The sequence below is a fragment of the Corythoichthys intestinalis genome, chromosome 3 (assembly GCF_030265065.1).
Source record: "Corythoichthys intestinalis isolate RoL2023-P3 chromosome 3, ASM3026506v1, whole genome shotgun sequence".
Lineage (NCBI taxonomy): Eukaryota > Metazoa > Chordata > Actinopteri > Syngnathiformes > Syngnathidae > Corythoichthys > Corythoichthys intestinalis.
Genome location: NC_080397.1, coordinates 4,637,404 through 4,658,224, shown reverse-complemented (window position 1 = coordinate 4,658,224; position 20,821 = coordinate 4,637,404). Strand labels below are relative to the sequence as shown.

General features: G+C 38.9%; 1 protein-coding gene across 3 annotated transcripts in view; it reads right to left on the bottom strand.

Annotated features, from left to right (window-relative positions):
• The window catches only part of fras1 (Fraser extracellular matrix complex subunit 1), a 451,829-nt gene that overhangs the window by 215,010 nt on the left and 215,998 nt on the right, over positions 1-20,821 (bottom strand). For all 3 annotated transcript variants that reach the window (XM_057831795.1, XM_057831797.1, XM_057831798.1), the window contains one exon: positions 8,761-8,910. In XM_057831795.1, the coding sequence (XP_057687778.1) occupies positions 8,761-8,910 (150 nt within the window). The remainder of the gene's footprint in view (positions 1-8,760; positions 8,911-20,821) is intronic.

Here is a 20,821-nt window from a genome sequence, read left to right as displayed (position 1 = left end):
TCCAATATCTTGGCAAGGATGGTACAATGACGTGTAATACATGTTTTTCAACGGTTATTTTGAGATTTAGGGGGTAATTAGGGGTACTTAAAGGGTTCATTACGACTTAACGCGGAAATTCGGGTGACGTCCCCAGCATAAAAACCGACATAGTTCATAACCTGGGCACTACATGTAGTCACAAAGCACAGAAATCTGATTTAAGACAAATTGAAACTACATATGGGAAGTAGTTTTATATTATACATGATACTTAGTTTTATCAGGTTTTTGTCAGCTTTTGACTCTCCTTGACGTCACGCCATGCTGGATGGCGCTTCCGTATCCATAGCAACCTGTCAGGTGTATCAATAGTGGGGCCTAATCTGAACAGGCCCAGATATTATTTGGACACTTGCTAAAAATAGTGTAAACAGTCAGCCCTAAAAATCAGATTTGAGGGGGAATCTGATTGGAATCAGATATGGCTGCAGTCTGAACGCAGCCTTAGTATTACTGGAAATTGTCTAATGTTACCCTGAATTAGCAATCAAACCAAAATTGATTCCAACTTGAGTTATGCAGGTTAGCAAGTTCACAGTTTAATGTTATGCTAACTCTGATGCAGGTCAGACTTTCAGTTGCAAAATAAGTGATATGTTCCCCACCTCCACAACACTGAAGTCTTTTTACATTACTTACAGTGGCTGCTGCTGGCAAAAAAAAAGAAGAAAAAAACTTCTAATATCCCTCCTTTTTGGGTGCGGAGGGGTGGGGGCATTCTAGTCATCAGCCAATTCAAATGTGCGTTTGAGAAAAAAAAAATTAAAAATGGACCGGCACATTCAGCAAGTGAAAATGGGTAAATGTAAGTTTGAATATAATGAAAATACTTCACATAGGGTCTGTTCTATCTTGACAACCTATGGGAAGATAATCAACATTACCTATGTAACTGAACTACTTATATAATGCATATAAGGTTGCTTAAAAGTTAATGGGTACAATTTGAGATTCCTGAAAAGGATGCAAACCTAAGCAAACGCCTTTGCTTATTTGTCTGTATTTTCTATTCATTATAGAAATGCCAACCAAATTTGATGCAGTTACTTCATTTTTGTACTCATGTGTACTGTTTCTGCTTCAAGCTCCTAATTGCTGTTGCCTGGAAAACGCTGTCGAAAATGACACCATTTTAATGTGACTGGTGTACCTGAATAACGCACTTGTCAAAAGAACAAAAGTGTCTCCAAGGCGACGCCTCCTCAGTGTCATTAACATGCCAACATTGTTTACATGCAGCAGCAGTGAAAATGAAGCCAGAGGTAAAGCAACACCATGGGGGGTCTTTCCATATGAAAAAGTCTTTTATTCTGGGTGGTCCTGCTCCTGCGCCGAGATAAGCTGCAATCTGCTCTTTTCTAGAATTTCTTCACCTCTGTCTCTCTCTCTTTTATTTCACACATGCACACATGAGAAGACTTGATTCTCATATTGGAAATAGTTTGGACTAAAAAGTTGTATTTAAAATACTCCACATGAAAGCTCAATAAAATTGTAAGATTTCCCACTGAAGCTCACCAAAATTTCTAGTTAATTTCACAAAGCTCAAAGACATGATTCGGAATTACAGCTCACACAAATTGGAAATAATCTGCATCAAATATCACTAAAACTGAGAGTCTCCCACAAAGATCACAGAAATGGAACCAATCAGTATTTCAGACGACTGAGAATGAACGTAAACTCACTGAAACTAAAAGTGTCTACTGTTGTATGAAAAAGTATCTGAACCTTTTGGAATTTCTCACATTTCTGCATAAAATCACCATCAAATGTGATCTGATCTTTGTCAAAATCACACAGATGAAAAAACAATGTCCGCTTTAACTAAAACCATGCAAACATGTAAATGTTTTCATATTTTAATGAGGATAATATGCAAACAATGACAGAAGGGAGAAAAAATAAGTAAGTCAACCATCAAATTTAATATTTCTTGCCCCCCCGGCAGCAATAACTTCAACCAGACGCTTCCTGTGGCTGCAGATCAGTCTGGCACATTGATCAGGACTAATCTTGGCACACTTTTTTTCCACAAAACTGCTGTAGTTCAGTCAGATCTCTGGGATGTCTGGCATGAATCGCTGTCTTTAGGTCATGCCACAGCATCTCAATGGGTTCAGTCTTTACTTTGACTTGGCCACTCCAGAATGTATATTTTGTTCTTCTGAAACCATTCTGAAGTTGATTTACTTCTGTGTTTTGGATCATTGTATTGATGCAGCATCCATCCTCTTCTTACCTACAACTGTCTGACAGACAGTCACGCTTGGGTGGGGGTTTTCATGTCTTGGTATATAGTTGTCTCTTTCTGCTTTATTTTGAAGCCTCACCCTCTTGTTTCCACCACTCACCCTTCCTGCTGTCTCTCCTGGCTCTGATTATGATTACCTATTGTTCCCACCTGTGCCCCATTCCTCATGTGCTTAAATTGTTTGTCACTCCCTAGTCTCGTGCCAAAGTGTCTTCGCCCTTCGTTGTCACTACAGCCAGTATTCATAGTCCAAGATATTCTACATTGTAAGTTTATTTATAGTATTCTACCACAGTTTGTTATTTTATGCCTAGTGCCAAGTCCTTTGTTATAGTGTCCTACTCAAGTGCATTTTGCCTGGCTCTCTTGTTTCCCGTTTGTATCATTTTATATCATAGCTCGTTATTTCCTCCTTCTGGAGCGCCCTAAATTTGTTCCTGCTTCTGATTGTTTGTGTTCAATAAAGACAGAATTCTGCACGTGAGTCTGCTCCATTCTGTCCAAATGTGACACAGACAGCCTCAGGTTTTCCTGCAAAACTTTTGAATTAATTCTTCCATTAATGATAGTTGTCCAGGCCTTGAGGCAGCAAAACAGCCCCTAATCATGAAGCTCCCGCCACCATGCTTCACAGTGGAGACGAGGTGTTGATGTTGGTTTTCCTCCAAACGTGACATTGTGTGTTACTCCCATACAATTCAACTTTGGTTTCATAGTCCACAAAATATTTTGCCAAAATTTCTGTGGAGTGTCCAAGTGCCTTTCTGCGAACATTAAACGAGCAAGAATGTTTTTTTTTTTTTTTTAGACAGCAGTGGCTTCCTCTGTGGAGTCCTGCAATTAACACCATTCTTGGCCATATAGTTGATGTGTGCACAGACGTATTGGACTGTGCCAATGAATTCTGTAATTCTTTAGCAGACACTCTAGGGTTCTTTTTTTTTACCTGCCTGAGTATTTTGCGCTGAACTTTGGTGTCATCTTTGGAGGACGGTCACTCCTTGGAAGAGAAGCAACAGTGCTAAACTCTCTCCATTTGTAGACAACTTCTCTGACTGTCGATTTATTAGCATCCAGACTTTTAGAGCTGGTTTTGTATCCTTTCTCAGCTTTATAAAATCATCAATCCTTGATCGTAGGTCTTCAGACAGCTCTTTTGACCGAGCCATGATGCGCATCAGACAATGCTTCTCATCAAGACAATTCTTATCAGGAATGTGTTTTATAGTGGGCAGGGCAGCTTTTAACCACTCATCAGTGATTGGGCACACACCTGACAGAAATTGTGTGGTAAAAATTGGTTTCAATTGCTGTTTAAGTCTCCTTAGGCAGAGGCTTCACTTACTTATTCGCTTCCCCTTCTGTCATTGTTTTCATGCAATCCCCATTAAACTACGAAAATCTATAAATGTTTGGGTGGTGTTATTTATAGTAGACACAGTTTTTTCATCCGTGTGATTTTAACAAAGATCAGATCACATTTGATGGTGATTTTATGCAGAAATGTAAGAAATTCCAAAAAGTCCAGATACGTTTTCATATCACTGTATATTTCAACACCAAACAGATGGGGTCAGACCTTAGACGAGATGGCGAGGGATCGCTCGCCAGAGCATTCATTGACTCTTGCCAGCTCGATGAGTGCACGATTAAATGCATGTGCGGGAAATTGCGCCATAGTATGGGAATATCAGATGTGTGACACGGGACAACAGCAACGCTATGCCTCTACTCATCAAGCTGAACAGAAAAACACGGCAGGCGTCTCTTGTCCTCGCTACGGTACTCATTAAGGTGTGAAATACAGCACTGGAGTCGTTTCTTGTCTTTCTTTCAAGAGTCACAGAAGCCAAAACCATTCCGAGTGCGTTAGCATATTAGCACACCCTCAGGGCTCGGCCTCCTCCTCTTCGACTGGCTTTTACTTAGCAGTCCTGGCTCGGGGGTACGAGCGGACCTCGAGGCAGATTGCCTGATTAATGGCGCTGCGGATGGCACGAGAGCAAACGAGTCTCCCGCCTCTCGTCCCGCCTCCTTCTGCCGAGGTTATATTGCAGATCCATCATGTGGGGCTGCAATTTTACCTTTGCGTTCCCTGAGGGTTAGCGCGGGAATTCAGGCAATAATATTTAATGCCGCTAAGTCATCCAACATTAGAGCTGACTGCATTATTAAACACGCTCCTTTCCTGGCCTGCGCCTTTCACACAGAAGCACGTAATTGCCACGATCGCACGCTTTCACATAGTCGCACGGCATCACCGGTCAGACTACGTTATAGTGAGGAAATTACCGTAATTTCCCGAATACAACGCGCACTTTTTCCCCCCAAAATCAACTTGTAAAATCATGGTGCGCATTATAAACGAGTACATGGATGGAGACAGAAATATATATATATATTACATATATATATAAACCGATTTTTTTTTATTGACACGGCCACGTTGTGTTGAAGAAACGTATGTGGCGACCCGTTGCCGACCATTACGGTACGTGACGTCACCATTTTGTTTCGGTAATACTTCACTCTAATCGGCCGAATTATTTCGTCTGTGTTAAATTCTGCTTTTTTTACTCTTCATAAAGCACGGAATTTAGTTTCTTGAACTCATTTGAGTCAACGTTTATTGCAGCTCCGCAACTCTGACCATAATGTAAGCACACAGACTTCCTGTGTCCGTCAACTATAACTGTCCCTCAGGAAACTCAATCCCAAATAACAATAGTTCCTATTACTGTCGTGGTCATAGCGATGAGCTCTCACGGATTTCCGAGTTACTTTCTCACTTTCATTTTACCGTATCAATCCATGGAAGAAACATTTATTCATCATGATGAAACGAGCAAGTTATACAGCAGCCTTTAAAAGAAAAGTCACATCTGTTTTGTTTTCTCCTAGATTCTGGTAAGCTGGAGAAGTTGTCAAATCGTATTATTACCGTAAATATTGTCAGTTTATGGTTATGTTTTGAACTACCAATATGCTATGCTTGTGCTGTGTTTCACCAGTCAGTAAAATGACATTTCTGTATCTGTACACGAGCTCTGTTTTCTTGTATTCTTCTATTTATTGGTGCTAAAATTAGGGTGCGCGTTATAAACGGGTACAATATTTTTCCCTAGATTTTACAAGTAAATTTGGGGTGCGCATTATACACGGATGCGCCTTATATTCGGGAAATTACGGTATCTGCTCAAAATTGAGATCTTAATCAATAAAGATCCTTTAAACTATAAAAGTCCGCGAGAGAAAGCTCATGCTAAATTTCTAGACACCAAAGTGGAGGTAGCCTGCTTTGCAGTAGTGGAATGTAACAAAGAAAAAATACTTAATTACTCTATTTAAGTCCACTTTTTGTGCATCAGTACTTTACTTGAGTACAAATATGAAGTGCTATTTTTTACTTTTACATTTTACAGCATGTATCTGTACTTTTTGCTGCACTACTTTTCAAATTGTTGCCTGCGTTACATGTTACTTTTGTTTTTATTTTTTTTCTTCTCATTGTGAATTGATAGTTTCGTTTTCATGCCTCCGGTGCAATCAGCAACTATACCGTAACTGAGCACTAGAGGCAGCAACACGAGTACAAGCAAGATTAGGCAGGGGAACAAGATATTGGTCGATAAAAACCAACGGTGAAAGCAGCGCGCCTTCAGATGGGTGCTGCACACTCTTGTACAGTAGGTGGGGGTATGCACCTCATAGGTGCTTGCAATCCATCATTAAGCTTTTCATTAATCATTTAGCAAGGAAATATTATTTAGTTTAGTTTTGGAGGTCTCTTTTTTTGACTTGTTATGCTTCTGTTTGCCGTTTATCTGTTTATCAAGAAGGTTGTTTTTGAACACATCCAGGCTTTTATGATGCAAAACAATCTTTTTAACTAATTTCAGTCTGGATTTCGGCCACAACACAGCGCCGAGACTGTGCTTGTCACGCTTTTGCAATTACAGCTCAGCAATTTTGAACATGAGTATAATATAAAAAAAAAAAAAAAAAAAAAAAAAAAAAAAAAAAAAAAAAAAAAACAGTAAATTAAAATAAATGCAGTCCTTAAGATGAGCCTAAACCCACAGCTCAACATTATTACCATCAGAAAAAAAAAAAAAAAGTTCATGTTTATATCATGTTTATATTCAGACACACTCTTTCTTAACACAGACTGTTGCCAGAGAGAAAAAAAATCAAGTTTTACCAACGCTAGACACACTAAACATGCTGGAGTTAACTCTCGTAGCTGGTGGGTAACATTCATGACAGTGTTTACTCACCTTTAATTTTGTATTAATGCAAAATCATATTGGAGGTATTGCCTCCTCGCCAGACACCGTCCGCAAACATGTTATACATGTCGGTTGGCCCTCCCCCTCTAAGCCTTGGCCGCCTGTAACTGAAGTATTCCCATACCAGCGATTTTGTTTTCTTCGATGGGGGTAAAAAGTTTCACCTCCTCCAGCCATCGTGTAGCACAGGTGACTCACTGACACTGAGCAGCAACCGTTAGGGGAGGGTTTAGCCTTACAGCTGCACGCGAGGGATTTCTCCATGCATTTTGGGACATAAAAAGTAGTTAATACCTTAGAGACGGTATGATGGAAAATTTTTGCGGTTTTGGAACCTTGACGTTTTCATACCACGGTATACCTCGAAACCGGTAATAGGCACATGTCTAGTCCTAAACGATATTCGTCGGAATACTGGCGTAGGCAAATCATCTGTTCTGCTATTATTGGATCTCAATGCTGCATTCGACACGGTTGATCACAACATACAACACACCAGATTGAAACAGTGGGTAGGGCTCACTGACACTCTTTTTCAGTCGTTCATATCCTATTCACATGATAGGGATTTATTTCTTTCAATCGGAAACCATCAGTCGGAATGAACCAAATTCACATGTGGGGTTCCTCAAAGGTCTAATCTCTGACCACGTTTATTTAAGATCTATATGCTTCCTCTAGCTCAGGTCATGGAACAGTATGACATCTCTTATCACACCTATGCACATGACACAGAACACTACATTTCAGTGTCTCTGCATGATTCCCTTAGTCTCCCTTAATAAATACATTCATCCATAGACTCCACCATCAGTTGACAAGACCGCTCCCACAGACATTGCGCCATGCCTTCCCGTAGGGGTCCGACTCAGTCAGAACGTTGAGTATGCTTTCACTGTGATAAACTCAAACACACACTACAGCGTATTCATAACCGTCTATACATTTAAAATTTTAAGTTATTTACATTTTCCGATGCTGATACCGAGATCCAAAAAAAAAAAAAAAAAAAAAGTCAGGCGATTGCTGATATTCAAAGCTGATTTTGTAAGCTGATATTGGAGGCAGATATACTTTTTTTAATTTATTTTTTTTAAAGCACGTCGATTATAAAAGGCAAAAAAAAAAAAATGCTTCAACAGCTTCAAATTTGCAATGCTGACCTGAAACTTAAACGATCACCTCGATCTAGTGCTACCAACTAACGAATGCAGCACTTCTTTTTATGATTATACACACTCAGCAAGAACAGTACATTGTTTTCAAATAATTAAACCCACTGGGACGTCAAGATGTAAACAAGTGAGAGTGTAAGACGATGCTCGCCATGCTAAAGCTAATGCTAACGCGAATGCTACGCTAACACTACGAGATACATTTGGAGTGTAAGGATCGCTCAGTAAACACCTTAAAAGGCTAAAGCAACATTGCATATTCTGTCATGCAAAATAAAAAAGTCTTACAATATTTACAAAACAGGCAAGCCTGAAGCTTCCTGCCTTCAAGCTGCTGCAAGGTCCTTCCGGGGTCTTGCCGTCGGACAGCAGTGGCCGCAGTTGCCCACACAGATGCCTGATCAAAATCCTTTTTTTTTCGGCTTTTTTTTTTTTTTTTTGTTAATCAGCAGATGGCCGACGTTAGAAACAGGTCCATATATTGACCCGATATATCGGTCGGCCCATATATCAGTCAACCTTTATGCAACAGACAACATTGAAGCTCACTAATAGACATCTGCATCAAGCCTGACTTTGAGTCAGCATTAAAGCTCAATGAAATGGAATGTTTCTGCACAAAAGCACATTGGAATTGAGAGAATCTACATTGAATGTCATCAAATTGTCCCTGCTGCGTGCCTTTCTTTACGAAAGTTACTGTTGACCTTTCTGTGTGCACGTACGTCACATCCTAATTCTCAAATAAAGAAAGATGAAGCTCAATAAATGACGTTGGTAAGCCCAGTGGACGAATCAATAAGCAATCAATAGAAACAAACAAGTGGCAGCGAATTTTCGTGACTCACTCAGCCGCTGACTCACTTTTTGTGGAAAGGGAGCGGAATTGTGAGTTAAGAAAAAGAAATCGCCATGATTAAAAAATCAAAGAAGCGCTAATAAAACCGGGACAAACGCTCGAAGATTGCAGAGTCGAGGGAAATGTGAAAAGGGGGCTCACGTCTGCATCGCCTTCTGTGCTCGTCCCGGTAAGTGCCGGCAGGACAGGTCGCCAGGCACCGGTCGCCCTCGGCGCTCAGCAGTGGGTGCTCGGGGACGCACGACTGGCAGGACCACCTGCTGCTGCAGATGGCACAAGATGAAGGGCAAGCTAGGGAGTAGGGGAAAAAGGGGGAAAAGTCAGGATTTCATGATGTTGGACGACATCGATTGAGTGAAAAATGATAAAATAAGACATGAAAATCACATAGGTGGATTTGAGACATCGGCTCAGTGAGCTTCAAAGGATATATAGCTTTTTGGTTTTTTTTCAACAGAAGGCCCAGGTGAGATACGAAAAATATATATTAAAAAAAAAAAAAGAATAAAAAAATAAATAGCCCTGGCCTGCAAGCAGGACTGAACGGGCTCTCACAGTTTGGTGCAACTCGGACGGCATGCAGCTCAGGCAGATCATCCCCCTCTCATCACCTCCCAAGAAACTAACATGTGCTCGAAACTCGCCTCTTTTTTTGTTTGGATCATCTTTTCTGTTCTGGGGGTGGCTGACAGATGTTTTCGTTAGGGCTGTCAAACGATTACAATTTTTAATCGAGTTAATTACAGCTTAAAAATTAATTAATCGTGATTAATCGCAATTCAAACCATCTTTAAAATATGCCATATTTTTCTGTAAATTATTGTTGGAATGGAAAGATAAGACACAAGACAGATATATACATTCAACATACAGTACATAAGTACTGTATTTGTTTATTATAACAATAAATCAACAAGATGGCATTAACATTATTAACATTCTCTTAATGTGATCCATGGATAGAAAGACTTGTAGTTCTTAAAAGATAAATGTTAGTAGAAGTTTTATATTAAAACCCCTCTTAATGTTTTTGTTTTATTAAAATTTGTAAAATTTTCAATCAAAAAATACACTAGTAGCTCGCCATTGTTGATGTCAATAATTACACCATGCTAACTCATGGTACTAACCCATAAAATCAGTTGGACCCAAGCGCCAGCAGAGGGCGCCAAACACCAAAAAAGAAGTAACAAGCGGGCATTGCACTGTACTGTCATCTTAATCTGTTTGAGCCGGGCATGTGCGTTAATTGCATCAAATGTTTTAACATGATTAATTTAAAAAATTAATTACTGCCCGTTAACGCGATAATTTTGACAGCCCTAGTTTTCGTATATCCTGAGATGAGAAATACATTCACACACCTAGGTGAAAAAAAAAAATTGAAGAGAGTCATACTAAAAAAGAGGCGCTATTGAGCTGTGCAGCCACGCCCTTATTCAAAATCAAAATGAATCTTCTAATTGGGCAAATTCGACCAAGATCAATTTCGTGGCTCTATTAGGTGTCTAAGTCCTTGAAGAAATCTAATTCCTTTAAATGGCGAACAAAGGGTTGTCATGGCAACAGACAGAGACATGTGGACATGGGCCTTAAAATGTAGTATTACAATAGGTCTTGTGACTACACTGACCAACCTGAAAGGAGATGGACATTTATAAGTAAAATGAGTGGCTTTCTGTTGCCACTAGTTGGCGCTATAGGGTTAATGCAAATGACCCCCTACAAAACCTTTCAGGATAAGACTCTCATCAAGCACCGGAAGCTTGGCGCAGATATGTTGTATATTAATTATGAATGTTCAAAATTTGTGGCCAGACAAAATGGCGACGGCCATTTTCACTTTCCTGTTTGGACCCCTCTGTTTCAACAAAAAGTCAATATTTTTCATTAGGCACCTGAACACATGTCTTAAGGCTCCACTGATGCAGGTTTGAGGTCAATTAATTATTTTCCCTTGTAGGAGAAGCTTGTCTCGTAAAACAGGGCGTTTACTGTTTCCAGCAGGGGATGCTAGTCCTAATGGGTAATATTTCAATGCAGTCGTGTCCCAGGCTGGGAAACCTCTCATAAATGCCAGATGTGAAAAAGACTTATTAGTTATTTACTGAATTTGGTTTGATTCCAAAAAAATGGCCGAATTTGGCACCCTGCCCAGGTCAGGCATGTAAATGAAAACTCATAACACAGGACCCTGTAATAGCATACCGTACGAATGCTATTTTTAGACCGTACGTCGCCATCTTAACACGGGAAGTGGGTCAACATAGACACGCCCTCAAATACAACTCATGTTATTACTCCTTTTTTCTCCCGGTAATTGTTCAAACAAGAACATGCCAAGTAAACACTGCTGCTATGGAACTAGAAACGACAAAAGACATTAAGACATATGAAGGATGTTTTCTTCATACATTTCCCGGAACCAAAAACATGGAGAAATAAATGTGAAGAATGGAACAACTTGTGTGGACATCAAAAGACCAGTTTAATGCCAGCAAGGTGAAGCCATTCACCTTCATATGCAGTAAACATTTTGTTGGGGGCCAGGGTCCTACGGAGTACGAAGAGGTAAGCCATTTTGATATTTTTACTTATTTTTTTGCGTGGCGTTTTGCCGTGCTGCTTCTGTCTGACAATGAATGACCTGAAAAAAAAATAAAATGGTATCTAACTGCCACTGTTGTCACCTTTTCTGTTGTAAAAAAAAAAACTTTAGTAAGGGGGAAGTGTAAATAAATTATAAAATTAAGATTTGTTAGACATGAACAAATTAAAAGAGTTCGTTGGCTGTCACTGAGTAGCATTTGCGATCACAATGTAAATGACCCCCAAGAACGGTCGGAGACGTAAGACAAACAGAGGATATACTATATAAGAAAGACAGGGCATATGGTGGTAAAAGATAGATTGTTGAAACAGGAGAATGTCATTGTCAGTGGTGTAATGCACACAAGAAAAAGGTGTTGATAAAAAAGCTACCTCTGGATCACGTCGGCTCTTTTTCCTGTTTTTTTCTACCCTCGACAATCAAGCCATCTTTTTAACTGAACATTTGTATGTTCTTCCACGTCTTTACCAGTGAATTTGGCACCAGGGACATAGTTTTCGGACAGAATTGGTAGGCTTAGCTCAGTAAACATCTCCTTCATACACTATTTCCATGCATTTACTATTAGGGACAAACAGGAGGTTGACACGCCTAGCAACAAATGCTAACTTCATGAATATTAATGAGCAAAATTGACGTGTTGCTTGCGGTATTCCATTCGATATAAATTTCACATTCAATCCAAAATACCCGATATCCTGTTGGGTTTGTTATATAGGTGCAAGAGACTTTTTGGAAAAGTTTTGCACAACGTATCGACTCCCTGAATATTCTCGCTCTACGTTGAAAAAACCTAATAGCCAGGGGTGCACATAAGTGGTCCGCATGCGCGCATGCGTACTGGACGTATACAAACGCGCTGGCCCTCAACGGCTTCCATACGCTTTTGCGTACCGATGGCTGACCACTGTATTTGCGGCGGACACGAGATAATCACTTCTCAAAATGTCGGAGGCAGGCCCCACTGAGTAATTATTTCCGTGTTCCCCCACCCCTGTCAAAGGACAGACAGACGACAGAGACGTCACCGGAGCTACCGAAAAAAGGACTTTTGCTGAAAAGTGGCTGCAGGAGGTACCATGGCTAGAAGCAAATTATGCTCGCACGGATATGTGGTACAACATTTGCCGTGAGAATCCCAATGTTGCTGATAAGAGCAGCGCATTTTATGTAGGGTAAAAGAATTTCAGCCATCCAAACTTTGAAAAGCACGAAAAAAAACAGAGCATGTGGCAATTAAGCAAACTATCGATGTCAGGCAGCACCCCACTCTATGGACAAGTGGCGAAATAAAGTTAATGAAGAGCAGCGCCATGTACTGACAAACGTGTTTTTGCTCGCATTTCACAAAGCTAAACATGCACGTTCAATGAGCTCTTCTGAGGAGGAGGACATCCGACTTTTACAAAAGCTTGGAGTTAATGTGGGAGCCGCATAATGCCCTTTATTTTGAATTAGTACTGCTTTTATGTTTATTTCTTTACATTTCACTTCAAAGTAATGGCAATTTTGATGTGCCAGTTGATGTTAATCAGGCATTAATTGTTAATATAATTAATTAAAGGTATTTGGCTCTAACTAGGCGGCACGGTGGCTCAGTGGTTAGCACGTCTGCCTCACAGTTCTAAGATCAAGGGTTCAATCCCGGGCTTCGGCCTTCCTGTGTGGAGTTTGCATGTTCTCCCCGTGCCTGTGTGGGTTTTCTCCGGGAACTCCGGTTTCCTCCCACATCCCAAAAACATGCATGGTAGGCTGATTGAACACTCTAAATTGACCGTAGGTATGAGTGTGTGCGTGAATGGTTGTATGTCTCCTTGTGCCCTGCAATTGGCTGGCAACCAGTTCAGGGTGTACCCTGCCTACTGCCCGTAGTTAGCTGGGATAGGCTCCAGCACCCCGTGACCCTCGTGAGGAAGAAGCGGCATGGAAAATGAATGAATGAATGAATGGCTCTAACTAAAGCTTGTCATAATTTTATCGCATCAGGCGGGTCGGCTCTCAAGCTCAATGAGGACCAAGTCACGTCTCCAGGTCCTCCTCTGAGAACCTGGGCAAAAAAAATATGTGCACCCCTGCTAATAGCAGAGGCCTTTTCGAAAATTTCAAGGGGGCGCCACTGAGCCATTTTGTTACATTTTTTTCGCAAGGTTGCAAAATTATCAAAATTTACGCTACGTTGCATGTATGTGCAAATTTTGGTGAGTTTTCGAGCATGTTAAAGCCTCCAAATTAGTAATTTAAAAAAATCCTTTGCATTTCAATTCGGCTCTCGCGCCAGTTGGTGCTCGGGCCGTAAATGTAGTGGTGCGATTTAGGCACTTTTTCTACAACTTTAGTTGAAGTTGTTCTCTTATGTGTCATTTATGTTTATTCGGAAAAACTTTCATTTATCATTTAATAAAGCATACAGCGGAGCATCTGAATCCAGTTAGCCATAATATGATAAGTCCATGATTGCACGTACCAGTGTGATATCGGTATCGGATTTTTGGAGTGGGACAACATCGGTATATCGGTTAAAAAGTCATTGTCGGACAACACTAATATATATATATATATATATATACACAGTATATTTTAAAAACAACAAAACAAAAATCACAAAAACGAATCATATGACGGAATTTGTAATACTATTTCTCTAATTGTTAAAATCCATAACACTCATTATTATTAGTAATATAATGTTTTCATTATTGCTGCAATATATATATATATATATATATATATATATATATATATATATATATATATATATATATATATATATATATATATATATATATATATAAATACCAGAAAACAATAAAATGAATACATAAATAAATAAATAAATGAATAAATAAATAATAGATGTGTTAAACATATTTTATTTTATAAAAACTATGCTGAATGTGTTTATATATATATTTTAAATTGAATACATGTTGAAAAAATTGATAAATAATCATATTAATGCAAAGGATGATAATAATAATAATGCTGCATTTTTGCATAATGTCCAGAACTTTCCAATAAAGACAATTTTTTAAATACTTTCTTTTTACTGTTACCTAACTGTAAAGTATGCTCAAATGTGATTTTTAATCATATTTTTAAAAAAACAAACAAAAAAACCCAAAAAAGATTTCCAAACATGGCGCGTTTCAGATGATTTTTATTTCCATGATTTCCTCCAGGACCAGTTTTTTTATTATATTTGAAAGTGCAGCAGGTGATAATGAAAACTTACACATGTCGACTTCAAACTTGAGACTTTTATGAGGCATTTAAATCGTCTTTTTATTGGGTATATCTGCACCAGAGAGCTGAGCCGGCAGCAATATTTGAAATTTAGTAGTCAACAAAGTTCACCTTTTTATTGATCAGAATTTTTTTCCCCCCTACTATCCACCACCACCCGAGGTGCAGTTACACTATTTCAAAGCTGACATTTACTCCCCAACAACTTTAGCGAGAAAAAGAGAGATTCTGCTTACATCAGAAAAGCAGAAGCCAGTGAGAAAACAACAAAATGCCCCGAGATGAACTACTGCTGTGGAATAGGGTATGTGAATAACAAGTTACTGTTGTTTCTACATCGAGTGCAAGTTTGTGCGAGTTGTCTAGAAGAAAAGCCGATGGATTCCAAGCAGAATTGATCAAATTGTTGATATTTAAAAAGGGGAAACAGTGAATAATGAAAGTTTCCTTGTCTGCAGGTAGTTCCCGGGTTATGAACGAGTTCCGTTCCTACGCTGGCAACGTAACCCAAATTACAAGTCGGAATTAACCCTTTAAGTAAATGGTGTTATACTTATATAGCGCTTTTCCACCTTTCAAGGCGCTCAAAGCGCTATCTCGCCATTCACCTACTGGTGACACACCACCAGGAGCAACGTGGGGTTCAGTATCTTGCTTAAGGATACTTAGACAAGTTCATCAGGGCGAAGAATCGAACCCACAACCTCTGGGTTGGGGGACAACTACTCTACCACTGAGCCACGCCACCCCACAAGTACCCCTAAATACCCCCTAAATCGCAAAATAACCATCCAAAACATGTATTATGAATGAAACTCGCAAAAGAATGGGTTTTTATTATTCATTGTAATCCCAGTTTTTTTTAATTTTTTTTATGTTTTACAAGTTAGACCTGTTGAGAAACTAATTGCTGACTGTGTACTGTAAGGATTTATGTTGAAAAAGTACGAAAGCTGTACCGCATACAAAGAGGAAGTATTGTCTCAGAAGTGATTTGTTCGAGGATTCAACATAATTACAGTGTATCACAAAAGTGAGTACACCCCTCGCATTTTTGCAGATATTTAAGTATATCTTTTCATGGGACAACACTGACAAAATGACACTTTGACACAATGAAAAGTAGTCTGTGTGCAGCTTATATAATAGAGTTTGTTTATTTTCCCCTCAAAATAACTCAAAATATAGCCATTAATATCTAAACCCCTGTCAACAAAAGTGAGTACACCCCTTAGTAAGTACCCACATCTCTAAATGTCCAAATTGAGTACTGCTTGTCATTTCCCCTTCAAAATGTCATGTGACTCGTTACAGGAGTGCTGTCAGCATTGCTGCAGAGATTGAAGAGGTGGGGGGGTCAGGCTGTTAGTGCTTAGACCAGGGGTGTTCAAACTTTTTGCAAAGGGGGCCAGATTTGGTGTGGTAAACATGTGGTGGGCCGACCTTGGCGGACGTCCTTTATGTTGAACAATATATTTAAGCAAATTTTAGCAAGCCATTATGTGTGTCTCATTTGCTTTATTTATTTATTTTAATTAATAATTTCAAAAATCTCGCAACTAGCCTTTGTGGCTAAGCCTTTGACTCTTGGGCTCTTGGGAAACACTGCTGCTGTGACATTAAACTAGCTTCAAGTTGCTTCAATTTCTCGTTACGTATCCTCCCTGTTATCCTGTCGTACATGGCAGCGTGTCTTGTTTAGTAAAATCGCCATACATTGAACTCTTTAAAAACAGTGACTGTCTCTTTGCAAATGAGGCAGACACAGTTGTTGCGTATTTCAGTGAAGAAATAGTCCAATTTCCTCCTATCCTTGAAGCGTCGGCCGTCACAGTCAACTTTCTTTTTTTTTGTTGATTGTCGCCATTTTAGAAAATTGGGAGTAAAAGGTCACACGGGGTAATGCTGCTTAGAGTAATGCTGCTTTTTAGTGGGTAAATAAGGAGCAGCATTTAGTGTGTAAGCTACCTCATATGCTGGTAGCAGTACTGCTGACCAATTTATTAAGTCTGTGTGTGGGCCAGACGTTATTGATTTTATGACAGAGGCTAGGGGCCGGATGAAATTTGACCACGGGCCGCATTTGGCCCCCGGGCCGGATTTTGGACATATCTGGCTTAGACCATACGCCGCACTCTACATCAAATGGTGTGCATGGCTGTCACCCCAGGAGGAAGCCTCTTCTGAAGACAGTACACAAGAAAGCCCGCAAACAGTTTGCTGAAGACATGTCAACAAAGCACATGGATTACTGGAAACATGTCCTATGGTCTGATGAGACGGGCAGGCTTTTGCGAGGGGTGTACTCACTTTTGTGATACACTGTATTATATTTTTCGTTTTTTTTTTTTCCACAAGAATTTTCAACGTAAAAAGCTCTTTGTGGTAAGGCTGCCGCCACATTGTCTAACAGACTAGCATCATTCTTCGACATACAGTATTTATGTAAAATAAATGCTAACTACACGTTTTGTTTTGTTTTTTTTGCTTTTAACCATGAATCGAGACTGTTTTACATCCATATGTATAAAGAATTCAGTGATTTAGCATTTATTCACAAGAATTTTCACCGGAAACGCTTTGTTTACATATGGCGGCTGCCACACTGAGTGACAGACTAGCATCATACTTCGATATATTTACGTAAAATAAATGCTAACTGAAGGGTTTTTCTTGCTTTTAACCAAGAATCGAGACTGTTTTGTGTCCATATCTAGAAAGAATTCAGGTATTTAAGCATTTATTCACAAGAATTTCCTCAAATTCCTCAAGTATTAAGTTTCTGATGTTAAATTGAGTGATTTATTAGCTGTCGAAAACTTTCAGTTAAAAAAAAAAAAAGGTGATTATCTCTGCATTTGGTGGTTTTTGTGCATCTTGTGTAAAATCTGAGATTTTTATAGCCATTTTAAATTGTGTTGTACTTATATAGAAAATAATTAATCTGGATTTTATAAGGCAGGGGTCCCCAAACTTTTTCCTGTGAGGGCCACATAACTTTTCCCTTCTCTGATGAGGGGCCGGGTCAGTTTGTAACAGAAAAAGTGTGACAATTGCAGGAGTGCCTAAAGGTAAAAATTTATTGTTTTTCAGAAAGCCACAATCAAATAACCCATTCTGGATTATTCACGGAACAAAAGTAAATAAAATGTATACATATATATGTATATATATATATATATATATATATATATATATATATATATATATATATATATATATATATATATATATATATATATATATATATATTATATTTTATTATTTTATCATATCATATCATATCATATCATATATCATATAATAATAAATAATAATAACACTATCAAATAAATAGATAATAACCAAATAACCATCTCTGCGTTCTTCACAGAAAAAAATCCAGGAAATAAATAACACTATTGAAAAAAAATAAAAATAAAAATAAATAAATATTGTTAAGGGGGCCGGACCAAATGTGGAGGCGGGCCGTATTCGTTATAAGGGAACGACTTTGAATTTTTGATGCCGCTGCTCATGGAGACTCATATATGGCTGAGGTAGGTGCCTGTTTTGGTTGTTGGTCGGTAGTAGCTTTGGTTTTGTAAATATTTGAATTTGAAGTATTTGAAAATAGGCCCCCTACGAATCGGCCCCGTTTCTCGTGTCATGTCAAAAGGTTATGAAGTCTATGATAAAAGATACCTTGAGATGGCACAGCATATTTGTCTACTTAAACCAAATAAGTAATTAAAAACCATAAAAACAAAAAGGCAAAATGGCACGTTTTCATCTCATGTCTCATATGAATTCTTCTTAAAGCTCTGTTTAAACAGATTTTTTCCCTTTAAGACCACATGGAGACAAGATACCCTTAAAAATATTGACAGATGGTGGAAAAGTAAAGATGATAGTGACTAAAAATTTGGCGAGAGCAGAGTAGCAGACTGGAAAGATGGAGAGAGAAAAAATGGATAAAAATACCTCATTATGTCTTCAAAGTTTTTGTCATAAAGATAATGCTTTGTCGGAACAAAGAGCACTTTAATTGCAAGAAACGATAACATTTAAATGTGTGCAACGTGTGGTAATTTGGGATTTTAAAATTCATCGAATTCATTTGAACTTCAAGGTCTGGAATGAATGACCATATTTGAGTGCCACTGACGATGATGGACGTCAAATCCATTGATCATTCACAGCCATCCCTCTAAGATAAAAAGAAGTGGATGTTCAGAGATGTTCAGGGAAAAAATGAATTCACTCCAAATTCAGTAACAGCAATTACAGTTAAAAACATTCAGGTACATTTGACTTAATGGAAACAAATTGTTTTACTGTCATGCATTTTCAGTTTTAGGAAATCACAAATGAACTGCTTTTTTTTTGTGTTGCTGTTTTTTTTTTTTTTTTTTACTTTGACGTGATGGTGTATTTCATGTAGAATTTTAAAGGGGGAAAATGAATTTAATCCAATATACTGTATTTCATTCGAATTTTAACACTTTTAAGAACTTGGGGATGGGTCAAGTGACCCAACGCCGAGAAACGCCGAGAAAAAAAAATCTCTGCCTATTCAACTTACAGTGTCGCACTTTCATGACTTTTCCTAAAACTGCTTGTTTTACCTCAATCTATTTCTTAAATTTTGAAATCACTCCAAGAAAATGTCATTTGAACACCATTTCATCCTTACCCCATTCAAAAAGCACCCAGTCATTTTTTGGAAGGCTGTTGTTCCAGTTATATCTATCAGATGTCTCCTTTTCTCGCCAGCAGTCGTCACCTTTGAGGCTACGTCTACACAAGGACAGATCATTTTCTCCAGGGTATTTTGCTTTTACTTATACTTGTTCGCACTTACATTTAAGGTGTGTTTAAGAACCCCCCCCCCGCTTCTGCAAGGTACACCTGCAATTACGCAAACTACGCATGCGTAGAAAGGAGCAGCCTCATATGTTACACCATCGCTTTACGTTACATCATCGTTTACCTCTGAACCGGAAACTCATTACTCACCGGCGGGAAATTTCGAAATTACTACACCTTCTAGACCAGGTTTTTTTTTTTTGTAAAGGCACTTGAACGAATCACGCGGGACCGAGAATGAAAGGAAAGCACGATCGGCTTTTATGAACTGTCGGCAATTTTTGATTATAATAAATCTTTAGAAAACAACGAAAGCCTGACATCGTTACTTGGGATGTTACAATCGATGCTCAGTTGCACTCTCACTACGTGGAAAGTAACAAATATGGTGTGGCGCTGCGTATATTTCCTAGACGCTGCAACCAGGAGAGCTTGTGCATAACAGTGGCGATCCTGGAAGTGGCAACAGTTTTGACAGGCAGAAATGTCATGCAAAAAACTGATCGCACGCCTCTTTGACTGGGGGTACCACACAGGTCACTTTTCGGGGTTTAATTTTTCTCTACGCATTTTTATATACGCATGTTCGGTCAGCATTGAGTTAGGAGGGGCCAGCCCCGAAGCTGGCTGATCAGAGACAACGCGGGAGACGAGCTCTGTAAAAAAACGCTCATCTCCGTGTCATCCACGATGGGAGGACCACAAATGGCCACTGAATTGAAGCATATTATTGCGGCGTAGTTTGAAGGTTCACGAAAAATGTGTGGAAAAGAAAAGAGGAGCGGGAATGCCACGTTGTGATCGTCCCCCTCTATTGTTTACGATGCGCAGCATGACATCACTTCCTTAGTATTGATTGTTGTACAGAGACAGCAGTCCATATTAAGTGGCGGGTGATATTACCCGCCTACATTATCCGTGTAACAACTAATCCGTAACAACTAATAGGCATGCTAGTGTAGCCGACATGCCGTATAGTCCAATTAATTACACGGTTAAGGCCATTATCCGTCCTAGTGTAGACGTAGCTTCAATCTGATAAAAGGCTCAGGCTAGCCATGAACAAACCTGCATACTGCCGTTCACATGTAAAAAAATTTCTGTAGGTGGTGGTTTCTGTAAGTGTGGCTGTTTGAATCATTGAGGAGAATAAGAAGTCTGCCTTTCAAAAGCTCACATTGCTCGAGAATATTCCATTTCTAATTATTTCTAATTGTCTAATTCTAATTTTTCTCATTTTATTCAAACGTCTTCAATCACGTGACAGTTTTTCTTTGATACCGATAGCTCCGCGAGCCTGACAAGGATGAGCGGTGTTGAAAATGAATGAATGAATGAATGACCAATTAATGAATGTATTTTTTGTCCGTAGAACTATATATACTGTAGCTATCTATAACAAACCTCTTGATATGTGCACAAAATGATTGAAGCATAAGTCAATAAAAATGGTAAATGGAGAGTACTTATATAGCGCATTTATCTACATTGTTACAATGC